We start from the raw sequence: 12,292 nt of genomic DNA on the forward strand, positions 1-12,292 counted from the left end.
ATCTGCACATTCAGACGTCACATTCAGGGAAGCTAATCTGCTCTATCCAACCCCTTTTTCCTGTAAGGGATTTTAATTTACAAATGCAATTATACGTCTAATCCATTATGCAGCTGCTGAGGTCCGCCGAGTGCACTGCCTTGTTATTATGCATAGACCCTGGACTATCCTGTTATAATTACTTTGGAAAGCTCCACCCTAACCTCAGTTGAAATGTCCAGTACCTTTCTTCCGTAAGGCCTATGAAGAAATATTTTGTGCTTGGTCTGTTTTTGGCATTTTTAAAGCAGCTCGGGCAGACTGCAGAGTAATTTATTGAGGACTACAAAAATTTTCTCACCTGTTATGTCCATATCTGAGTCAATTTTAAGTATTTTGAAGCTAAATTTAAGTACATTTAGGGGCCAGTTGTAAGCTGCGTAACATCATTTAAAAAACAGTTTAGCTTTAAGTCGCTCTGTTACAAGATTCAGACACAAGTAGGCTGAAGATCATTTGACTAAACACACTCAAATACAACACAAACCCCTCATACGACAGTATTCTGCCTTAGAATTGGCCCCTCGGCACAAACAAGAGCTGCAATATTAAAATATGTACCAATAATCTATAAACTCCTCTTCTCATATCCGCTTTGCAATGTTTTACAGTCATTAAAATCTTGCAGTATTTTTTTTCATCGGTGCATTGACCATGTTCACCTGCATAAAGACACATGTTGTTTTAAACAGATTGATTTTTCGCTCTCACACTCATTCTGTAATCCACTTTAATCCAGAGGAAGTATTAAATGTTTGCAAGGGGGAAATGTCACACCCTTTTCCCTGTCTGTGACGTCAGCCACCACAAACCTTTAACCTTACTCAGTCGTCTCAGCTGTACACACAGTGCACTGTCAACCTCTTCTCACAGCATCTCAAATCAGTGTGTGTGTGTGTGTGTGTGTGTGTGTGTGTGTGTGTGTGTGTTTGTATGTATGCCTGCTGATGTGTGTGATGTAAAGACGATGCTGTGGGTCTACCACCGTGTAGCCCATGGTGGGTCTTGGCGACATTGTAGGTGCTGCTTACTTGCCAGTCTTCCTATATGTGTGCCTTCTGTAGGTCCAGTAGAGCCATGTGCTGTTTACAGATTCCAGTCACATACATCAACATCAACAAAACCAGTAAAAAGTACATTTGAACCTGTTGCTTCAAAAACAGGTAAAAAATGGGAGCTTTGAATGTATTCTCGCACAGGATAAAATATATGTTATAGCCATAATGAAAACATATCTTAAGCATCATGTAACACAACAACTTTGCATTTTTTCAGCCCTCTAATAAACACTGTAAACAACCCTCAGCATTGCTTTCCCAGGCTGCAGGGACTGTTACAGCTGGAATAACAGTTTGTGGTTTGGACTCCTGTTTTTCCCAGTCACGCCATTATCTGCGGTTGCCTCATGCACAAACACAGCTCAGCCCCGGTGCAGGCTGGCAATACACAGATATTATAAATTGGTGTACAATCACCAGTATGGATGTGATGGAAGTTTACAGTGCTTTTTTTTGTCATCACTGCTATTAAATGAATCACTTAAAGCTCTCCTTATTCACATTGACATCCACATGAATATGGTTTTGGAAAAATTTAACTATTCCGTGAATTTTGGTCTATTTCATACAATCCAGGTAGCAGTTGGCACTTCTGATTCAAGAAATCAGTATAATATTGCAACACAGATTTATAATGTTTGCTCCGACTGATAAACACACAATTAGAGGCAGTAAATCTTTATAGCAGGTTTATAAAACCTCTGCTTTAGAGCCTCTGATGGGAAACAAATAGAAGATGTTATACCTCACCTCTGTTTCCTGGCAATCTGCATCACATTAATCCATGATCAGCCCATTAATGAGCATATTTTCTGTCAAAAGCAGATTAGCATTTTGAAAGTGATTACATACGTCATTGGATGATGATGAGTCTGATATCAGAATATGTCTGGTGTTACATGTTTGATAAAAGCACTCATAGAAAACAAACAAGTTTAACCTGCCAACGGACAAAAACACAAACCTGTAAAGCAGATAAATACATATCTGACATGAAACATTGTTTGTCACAAGCCAATGTCTCTTGTCTTGTTTGGTCATTACTGTTCATCATGTTAAAGATGGGTAAGGACAATGATTGAATCAGTGCCATGTTACCAACATTAAGTGATATGCTCACCCGGTTTGAACTCCTGCTGGCAAAACAACACCTGCCTCTTTGCTCTATTGCTGGGCTAACAGGACCTGACAGGAGGTGTAGCCTTTGAAATGAGTTCCTATTCAACTCTGCATGACAGACACGAGCTGAGACACCAAATTATGGTGACCAATCCCCCAAAAATGTACATTGAACGCCTCAAATCCACCTCAGAGTGTGAGTGACTGTGACGAAAACAGTTAAGTATCACTGCTATGAAATTAATGGAGTAGCAACAATACTGTTGTAATACTTGAAGTTGTGTCCAAGTTTATTTCAAATATTGCGTGGTATTCTTTGTATTTACATTTCACCAACAAATTGACTTTTCTTCATTTTGAAAAATAAAATTCTGAAAGCATGTATTTGCATTCTTTGGTCAGTGATCAGCTACACATACTAGTAAGACCTTGTTTTTCCAAAGTTCAAAACAATAGTGAGCTCACAGGCTAAAAGCAAGGTGAAAACTAACATATCCTACTAGCCTCAATGAAAAGTGAGTTACTGTTAGCTTATTTCCCTAGTTAGTTAAGTGCTTGATTCTGATTAGTCAAAACCCCATGACAATGGACAGTTATTTTTGAACAGCAAAGTGAAACCAGGCTCAACCTGATCCCACATATCATATCAAATTAATGTGCCGAAAGGAGTCACATCTGACTGTTGACACTGTGGCAAAAACGTCCTCTCCCAAAAGCAATCAGTGTACAACTTTGTGAATGTTTTTGATATTACTTTTCATGGATTTGGAGGCCGCAAAGCTTTAGATTTATACTTAATGGCTGATAAAGAAAGGAAAAGAAAGGGGGAAAATGGTGCACAAAAGTGAGGGAGGTTTAAAACACATGGAACTGAATGATGGAGACCTTGATCAAATTGAGGGCAAAAATAAAGCAGACACAAAATGGTACATTGTATGGGGATTAGCAGCGTTTAGGGCCTACTGAAGTAAAAAGAAATGCCAATGGGAACACTGTTGATTTTTTTTTCTGTATAAATAAATCACTTTTTAGATAAATACAATCATCTTGAGATCAATAAATTTGTCTTTAGAAGGTAGATGGGTAATAAGCAGAATAATGTATAGTGATCAGGTGGTCCTGCTCACCTTGTCAGGATTTCAATCAGCATCACCACCCACTCACTACCCATCATCCTTTGCATGTCTTACAATATTTTACGCAGCGTTAATACTTAACAGGTGGCAGTGTTGAACAGAGAGTGGTAGATTCTTTAATTTCATAGAGGCAAAAGTACATGTGGGACTTCAATGAAATGGCCTTTATGTTGTAGCTAAAAATGATGAATATACTTGAAATGAAATGGACTTGTCAAGACGTATCTCTCAAACCTAAGAAATGCTCCCATGTTCTATCAAATGTATATTTTAGTTTATAAAATGTTCATTAAACTAAAAGTAGCAAAAAAGGCTGGTCTCTTGTGAAATTCGTATAATGCTAAAAGTTAGCTCCTGGCTAGTATTCATTTACCTGTTTTAACATTTTGAAGTAATAAAACACTAAAAACGCAATGCAACATAATAAACATGAAATAGCTTTAAGTACTGAATGTGCATTGTATTCTACTTAAAGAAACACACATTGAGTCGTTGATGTCCCTGTTTCAGCGTACAAACTTCTGTGTTTTTGTTCAGACAGTGAGATAGTTTGAGACCCAGTGATGAGAGAAAGCTTAGAAACAGTAGAAGAAGATTAAGGCTGAGGTAATATTCAACTCTCAGTGGTATATCACTATGATATGAAGAAGTTCTAGCATATTCTCTGGGCTCAGCTTCATAACAGTCACACCTCTGACACGTCGTGCCGGACAGAGAGGTGTAAATCGAGGCCGTGGTGACAGAAGCGGTTCACCACTGACCAGCTGGCCTTCTGCTTTATGAAGAGCCGCAGCTTGTCCCTGAAGGTTTCTCCCAGAAAGCTGTAGATAATGGGGTTGAGGCAGCTGTTGGAGAAAGCAGCCAGGTTAACGATGTGGCCCGTGAGCGGGTAGTCGTGCCACAGGGTGGTAGCTGTCCTCTGTGCCGGGTCGGCTGTGCCCTGCAGCAGCTGGATGCTAATGAAGACGTTCTCCGGCAGCCAGCAGATAAAGAACACCAGAACCACCACAACGATCATGCGCAGGGCCTTCTGTCGTCGCGGCCACAGACCACGGTGCTTCTGTGCCCTCATGAGGATTCGCCCGATTAGAGAGTAGCACAGACCAATGATGGAGAAGGGCACCAAAAAGCCGATAGTAACCTCCAGCCACTGGATCTCAATGACGTTAGCGAAGCAGAAGTGCACCTCGCCCCTGTGCTGCGTCTGCACAATGGTGAAGGGGAGAAGCGTAGCAAGGATGGACGCCATCCAGATGAGGCCGCAGCTGAGCTTAGCGTGCTGCATAGTCCGCAGCGGGCTGCTGCTTATAGAGTTAGCCAAGGCGACGTATCTGTCAAAGCTCATCCAGGTGAGGAAGAAGATGCTGCTGTACATGTTGACCTGCAGGAAAAGAGACATGAAGGTGCAGAGAACGGCGTAGTCGTAGTACTTTTCATTCAGATTGAAGACCTCGATGAGGGAATCTGCCACCAGGATGAGGTCGGCGACAGCGAGGTTAACAAAATACAGGTCGGGGATGGTCATCTTCTCTCTGTGGTTCAGGTTCACTACTAGGATCAAGATGTTGCCAATAAATCCGATAGGAAAGAGGAGGATGGTGTACAGGCAGGACAGGAAGAGACCAATGATGTACGATTTTGTGTTTGAGTTTTCAGTCAAATCTGTGGTGTTGTAGTCAAACGAAGTGTTCAGGTGTTCTGTACTGTTCACATAAATCCAGACTACAGAGGTTGTCTGCACTTCCATACTGACTGTGGTTGGACTGTCTTGAATCAGAGGCCACATGTAAGTCACCTGTAGCAGCTACATTATCACACCCTTGTAGTTCCCACTGATGAGTCTTTAACAGACAAATCATCTATGCTGTGTTTGCATGCTGACACAAGTCAGGTGCCTTTAAAGCGACAGTTATGGTTCATTTGACCCCATGATGAGATCAAGGTTCATCTACAAATAGATTCCAGACACAAAACACAAGCGCCTCCATGTTTTAAAAACGTCTTCAGCCTTAGTAACCTGACGCCTCACATCATCCACGCTGTCCAAACTGTGCTCCCGAGATTAGAGGTTGGGCTTTTTTCTTCTTTTCTGAGTCATCTGATTCAAGTGCTGCTCCAGCTCTCCAGGTCCATGGGCATCTTTATTCAGCACACCTCGGCCAGAGACGCTATTGCTGTGACACCTGAGCTGTGGGGGAAACAAACAGAACATGAAAGAGGATTAGGTGTTAAGACTTGGAAAGAAAGAACAATCTTGTGTGCTAAATGAGAATAATGAAGAAGCACGGCACTATTTTACTCTTAAAAACCTCCAAATGTTAACATCAAGTTTGTAAAAGTCCACTTTGGTGAGACGAGACAGAAGAGGTCCTAAATGCACAGCAGACACCTCAGTAGGCACATTAATAATCAAGCTTCAGACTTAAACAGATGCATTGAAATCCTCCTCAGAAATCCTCAGCCAATCCGAGCTCCCTGGATCAAAAACGTCGTGTCCTGACTTGTTGACTTTTAATTGCTGGGATGAAAACATATTTGTCATTAACATTTAACAAACACTGTGTGAACCTCTGTTTTTTAACGCTCCTGTAACACACAGTTTGGATGTAAACAACATGTAGACTTTATCACCCATCCTCTTCATTAGCTGATCATTTCGGCCCTAAATGTCAGACTTTCCTCTAATGATGGGAAGACTGTTTTCTGTTTGGCTAACATGAACTTCAAGCCTTAGGGTATTATTTCAACCAGAGGAAACTGTCTGCAATATTAAAGCATTCTTATTAGCAGGAGTCTTCACAGCAGTGCTTCAGAACACATAAGGGATGCATGTGCAAGGAAAATGACATTAATGCATGTGTTTGCAGGAAATTTTCCATCATGGTGTCCTAATACTTGTTTTAAATCACACTGTTCAGTAAAAAGTAGTTTAAAATTATGAGAATCAGTTAGGGCACTGCCTGCACTAAGGTCATGACCTATGTAGTTGAATTGCACCATCTAATTTATCACAGTCACACAGTCACATGATGGAAAAACACAGTAAGAGCTATATTTCTGTAGAATACAAGATTATATTTTTAAGAATTGAAACACTTCCTCATTTATTATCTGAATATTAAGACCAGAGTTTATGTCAAACTTCTCTGTAAGGGAGCAAGATAGAGATGGTGACATAATAAACAAGTCAGCATGAGGGAATGCACCATCCACTGAAAATTAACAAACATACTAACAGTTGTAGTTAGTGTATCACTTAGAAATACACTTTTCACATGCACCTGGAAACAATAAAATACATTTTCCACAGCCAGAAATAAGAGCAATAAGATGCAGCACTTACTTTTAAAATCCTGCCTTTGCTTCTCCTCCATGCTTGCCCGGTACAGAAGTCAGACACACACAGATTCGTAAATCCCATGTCCGGGGCTTCTCTTCTGCACCACCTGCTGTTTGGCCCAACCCTTGTTGTCTGCAAGAGGAGAGGAGGGTGGGAGAGAGAGAGGGACGAGGGACGGAGAGGCAAGAGATGATCTGTCACCCACGGTTTGTCGACATGCTTCATCACATTCCCTCTCCTCTGCCTCTTTTCTTTTTGCCCAGTTTGTGATTCCAGGTGTCCGCCAAGCATCTGCAAAAAAATCCAGGAACTGAACCGGCTGGGGGCTGGTTTCTGACACAAAGGAAAGTTTGGACAGCAAATAATTACTGCACGGAGTTGGCTTCCAACAGATTGTGTTATCACGGGAAGCACTTATATATATTTTTGCAGCATTATCACGCTTTGAGTGTAGCGCTCAGTGTACAGGGCCTTGGAAAGAAATGCACATGACCTTTCTTTGTTTATTCCTTGGACGATTTGCCTACCAGTCTGTTCTGATTATTGATCCCCAAACAAAAAAAGACATATGAACTCTTGCTGGTTTAATTCAATTCTGAATATTAACTCCTACAAGGCTTAGGGCGACTTGTAACCTTCAGTCTTAATAAAGGGGAAATAGCACAGACTCTTGGCTCCTGCGCACAGAGTAACATTAATATAATTTGAACTAATCTATGTCACCGTGCTGCGCCTGTGAAGAACTACGTGATTATGACTAGTGTGGGATGCATTAATAATTGCAGACATACAAAAACCATCCGCTACAACAGACTGTAATGGTAATACCAGGCAGATTGCATCATATGAAAGCATACAACTAATTCATCTTGGATCATACTTCTAATTTAATTAAGTAAGGCCAAAGAGGATCACTTTGAAACTCTTGCAGACAAAAAACAAACAAAGAAGCATTTATAAAGAATTACAGGACTGCAGAGGAGGGAAATGTCTGCTCCATGGCAACAAGAATTTTTAGTTTGCCTCCAAATGGCAGATTGTGACTCAGAGGTCTTTAGAAGGTGGGAAGGTCGCTTCATTCATACACAGCTAGAGGGGAGACAGGAGTCAAGGCCAAGTCTGGATCATTGCCTGGAGGTTTGGGGTTGCAGTTCCTTTGGCAGCAGAGCGCACACCAGCTCCAGGGCCTTAACTGCGAGACAAACAGAGGAGAGAGTGGCTCAGAGAGAGCTTACCAATGTCCATACCTCAAGCGGAGACATAGTGGGAACACGTAGGATTTACAGATTTACAAAATCCGACTTTGAAGTGTTTTTAAATGATGTGAAATTCTGACAAGATTCATACACTGGTTAGAAGATTAACTGTACTGAGCATATGGTTTCTAGACTCACCATATTCACATGAGGGTTATTTTGTTCTAACAACACACTCAGGGTTGAAAGCTATAAATGCTGTGTTCCAGCAATGTGGCAAATTATCGTTTTAATGCTTCTGGTTAATCAAAATTTTTTGATTGAATGGATGGATGGATGGAGGAAAGTAGGTAGGTGGTTGGGTCAGTTGCAAAGTAGATGGGAAGTTTAGTGGAAAAGTTGTTTGGTGGGTAGAAAAGTAGGTAGGTAGGACGGTAGGTAGTTAGGTAAGAGGGTAGGTCTGTAGGTTGGTCAGTCAAACGGTTGGAAAGTAGACAGGAAGTTCAGTGGGGAGGAAGTTTGGTAGGTAGGTAGGTAGGTAGGTAGGTAGGTAGGTAGGTCGGTCGGTCTGTGGTTTGGTAGTTGGAAAGTAGACAGGAAGTTCAGCGGGAAGGAGATTAGTAGGTAAGAAAGTATGCAGGTAGGAAGGTAGTTCTGTGAGATGATCAGAAAGTTGACAAGAAGGAAGTCTGTAGGAGGTTCAGTCGGTGGGACAGTATGCTAGCTAGCTAGATAGAAATCAGATAGGTTGGTTAGTATCTAGGTGGGATGTAGATGGATAAGTTGCAAGGTAGCTCAGTAGGTTGGTACTTAATTAGCCCTTTACAGGAATTTATTGTTTCAGCTGATACAACCACAACCAAGACACCACAACTGAGATAACCAGAAACCTATTTAAGCACATTAATGTTTCTGAAACAGGCAAACAAATGACACAATAAAATATATCTAAGTAACATTATAAAGTATCCTGAGTTGCTCTAAGTGTCAAAAAATCTCAGAAATATTTATAGTGTATAGCTAAAGGTACAAATGTATGAGCATAAGATATATGTATAATCCTGGCTCCATCCTATTTGTGGCTTTTTGATGCTCTTAATAATATCAGTAACTCCAGGTAGAGATGGAAACAAGAATATAAACACTGCTGTGCATCTACGTGTTGCTGATTTGAGAGCAGGTTGCAAATTGTCCTGACTCATGTCTGGAAAGGGATAAATCTGGCAGCCAGGAACCGGTCCAACAGAGCACCGGCAATGGTCTGAAGGAGCGGATGAGGTCAGCACAACAGCTGGCAGCCCTACTGCCACAAGCAAACTTGGGTTTGAGAAGAGGGGAAGACATCACAGGGGAGTCTGTGTGGCTTAGAAAGAGAGGAGCTACACCAGATGAACAGAGAGAGAGGAGAAAGTCTGAGAGGTCAAACAGCCATGCCAGATTTGAGCAATTTTCTCTCAGCTACCTGAAATCTCAGTTATTGAGTGTGCATGACTTCACACAGATAAGGAGGAAAGGGGGATGTAAAGGTTAGTCTGGTGGAAAGGTGCTTGAGACTGTCGGAGAGAGGGGGAGGAAGGTCTCTCCAAGTAGTAATAACATGAACTGAGACCAGGTTGTGTTATGGACATTACTGAATTTGATTTAAAATGCAACCATAAAGCCTCTTTCTCCCCCTGGTTGTTCTTTTTTTATATCTTTCCCTGTCAGTTATATGGATAGAAGAGGTTAGGAACAATGCGCACTACCCTTTAGACTTGCCTCAGTTCTGCATCGTCACCTTCAATTCACATTTTGTGCTCCAACTACATCCTTTTATAAAAATCTTAACTGTTGAGGGTTACGAGGGATGATGCATTACTTCTTCATGTCCACTTGGTGGCCCACTTGCATAGACACTGAATAATGTTTGGCAAGGTGTTTAAGACCTGACCTGCAACAGCTTTGGTTGGCTAAAAAGAGAGACTGATATTGTTGTGAAAGAAGAAGTTCAGGATTTTTGGGACCAGAATAAAACCGAACAAGAGAGAGAATTGTAAGTTAAAATAAAAAAAAGTTACACAGTGAGTGGCAAGGAAAATCCAACATTTGCATTGGTTTTGTTTGCATTATAACTATAGTTATCTACCATAATTGTTATCTACCCCCCCCCCCCCCCCCCCCAAAAAAGAAAAATGGCTGACCATAAAACAAAGAAAAACAAAACTTTCCCATCTAGTAACATCTATCTAATGAAGCCGACAACATTGCCAGTCCTGTGAGGTTTAACTGCTTGTGGTTGGGGGAGTGAAAGTGGGAGGTCTAAAAAGGAGGGAGGGTACAACACCCTCATCTGCCTCCACTTACCAGTCTGATGTGCTGCTGGCTCCGTCCAACATCTCCCACAGCCACAACCACAACCTCTGAGTGGAGCATCCTGCACAGTCCAGCTCCTCCGCACTGCTTCCAGGGCAAGTCTGATATTTAGCTGATGCTGGGATTTTATTGTTAGTGTATTTAAAAAAAAAAATCCCCGCTCCCATTAATGAAGAGGATAAACAACGAATAAGATTGGCAAGGGAGGAAGGGTGGAATGTTTTTGGAAGCATCTACCCTTGTCCACTTATCTCCCCAGAGCTGGAGCGAGGTGGTGGGTCAAAGATGAAGGCTCTTTCCAGAAGTCTCTGCTCTGATGTGTGGGATTCAAGGACATGACTGTTATTCTGTTCAAAGACCACAGGAGTGTGTTGTTGATATATTTTCTAACAGTTCCATTAGTTTAACTGCCTCGGTTTAACAGTTTGTTGTCTTTATATTTGACCTCATGGTACCTTCTGCCACTTTCCCTATTCACTTTCCAGAGTGTGTGCTAAAAAATTCTAACCTCTTCTGTTAGATGTCCCTAACATTTTCAGTTTTGTAATCTAAATATTATTTGTTCTCTTGGGGCCAGACACTTTTATTGCTCCTGATGGTTTGTTCAAGGGTTCTATTCTACTGCCCTCTTTTCAACTCTCTCAATCCCAGTGTGAGATGGATTTCTGAAACACCTTCTACACCTTGTCTCGTCCTGTTCTCGTCTTTACACTCTGAAGCCCAATTTGACACACATTTCGAAAATCAACAGTGGTCTGGGAGAGTGTGCATGTATGGATGTGTGTAATCTGGTTGAAAGCCAGTTGAAACATTTAAAACCACAAGCCAAATGTTCTGGCTACATAGGTGGTCTGATCTGCATGGCTGTATGTTTGACTGAAGTTGACCTTACTTCTTTTGGTCTGGCTGAACCTCTAAAGAAGAAAAACAACATTAAGGGTAATGTAGTGCTTTAAAAGCTGTGCTAGGTCAGCTTTACCCTATTTCCAGACACAAAAGTGATTGTATAGTTGAGAGCTTTTCCTCTTCCTGAGAAAACCTGAGGAAACAATGTAAACCTGGTGTTTCTATAATTTGAAACAAGATATTTTGTTTTATATAGGTGATATTTAACATTGACACCTTTTTAGAAAATGTACTCTTAATAAATGAAATACAACTGGCACCACTCTTTCAATATAACAATACAAGCAGCCAGTTAGCCTAGCTTAATGCAAAAAAGGGGCTCTGTTTAATTGGTAATCATGCAGTATACTGCAAGTGTTAATAATTAATACAAATGTGGATATTGTTGGACAAGTAGACTAGCAATTTGCTTGTCACTAGCTTAACAGCTAATGCTTGCTAATGACGAATGTTGATAGAATGTTGACGAATGTCAGCTTAGCTAGCTACAGTTACCTTACAGAAGAGAGTGGTGTCAATACTTTTAAAACTGCTAAATCAATCAATCTATCTATCTATCTATCTATCTATCTATCTATCTATCTATCTATCTATCTATCTATCTATCTATCTATCTATCTATCTATCTATCTATCTATCTATCTATCTACGTCCGTCCAGTGTTGCATTTTACTTGACACTAGCTTAACAACTAATGCTAGCTAGCTAATGACAAATGTTGGCAGCTAGCTTATAGTGACCTATAGAAAAGGCAGCTGTGGCAAACCATGCACACACAGAAATTAACTGTTCGGTCAAAAATAAGGATAATTTACCTTCCTATCTCGAAATATCCAGATGGAAAAAGCAGGTTACACACTACAAGTTAATCAGGCTGATTTTGGGCCTGATTCCTCCCTTCCCACACAAGTAAGTTAAGTCCAGATTTTTTGATGGTTCCAATTAACTTGCCAGATTTTCCTGTGGTGTGAAGTTTATTAAGAGTGGTTTTACTGCCCACAATCTGCTTGGAAGAATGTTGTGGCCCTACCAATTTCAAATTGTAAACATATTTAATATTCATGATCAAATATTGGGTTGCATGTAGGGAGCCCGCAGGACAACTAAGCACTGTTGTGTGCAAACAGCGCATGGGCCTGAGTTTGA

General features: G+C 41.0%; 1 protein-coding gene across 1 annotated transcript; it reads right to left on the reverse strand.

The window, feature by feature from the left end:
• Positions 1–2,506: 2,506 nt before the first annotated feature.
• gper1 (G protein-coupled estrogen receptor 1) lies at positions 2,507–11,566 on the reverse strand. The gene is made up of 5 exons (XM_034711590.1): positions 10,478–11,566; positions 10,232–10,324; positions 7,661–7,884; positions 6,696–7,025; positions 2,507–5,540 (listed from the first exon to the last, which is right to left on the reverse strand). Exon 5 carries the CDS (start codon positions 5,136–5,138, stop codon positions 4,038–4,040), a length of 1,101 nt encoding a protein of 366 aa, XP_034567481.1. The 5' UTR covers positions 5,139–5,540; positions 6,696–7,025; positions 7,661–7,884; positions 10,232–10,324; positions 10,478–11,566; the 3' UTR covers positions 2,507–4,037.
• Between the last annotated feature and the right edge of the window lie 726 nt (positions 11,567–12,292).

This window comes from Notolabrus celidotus, chromosome 20, assembly GCF_009762535.1.
Source record: "Notolabrus celidotus isolate fNotCel1 chromosome 20, fNotCel1.pri, whole genome shotgun sequence".
In the NCBI taxonomy this organism is placed as follows: Eukaryota; Metazoa; Chordata; class Actinopteri; order Labriformes; family Labridae; genus Notolabrus; species Notolabrus celidotus.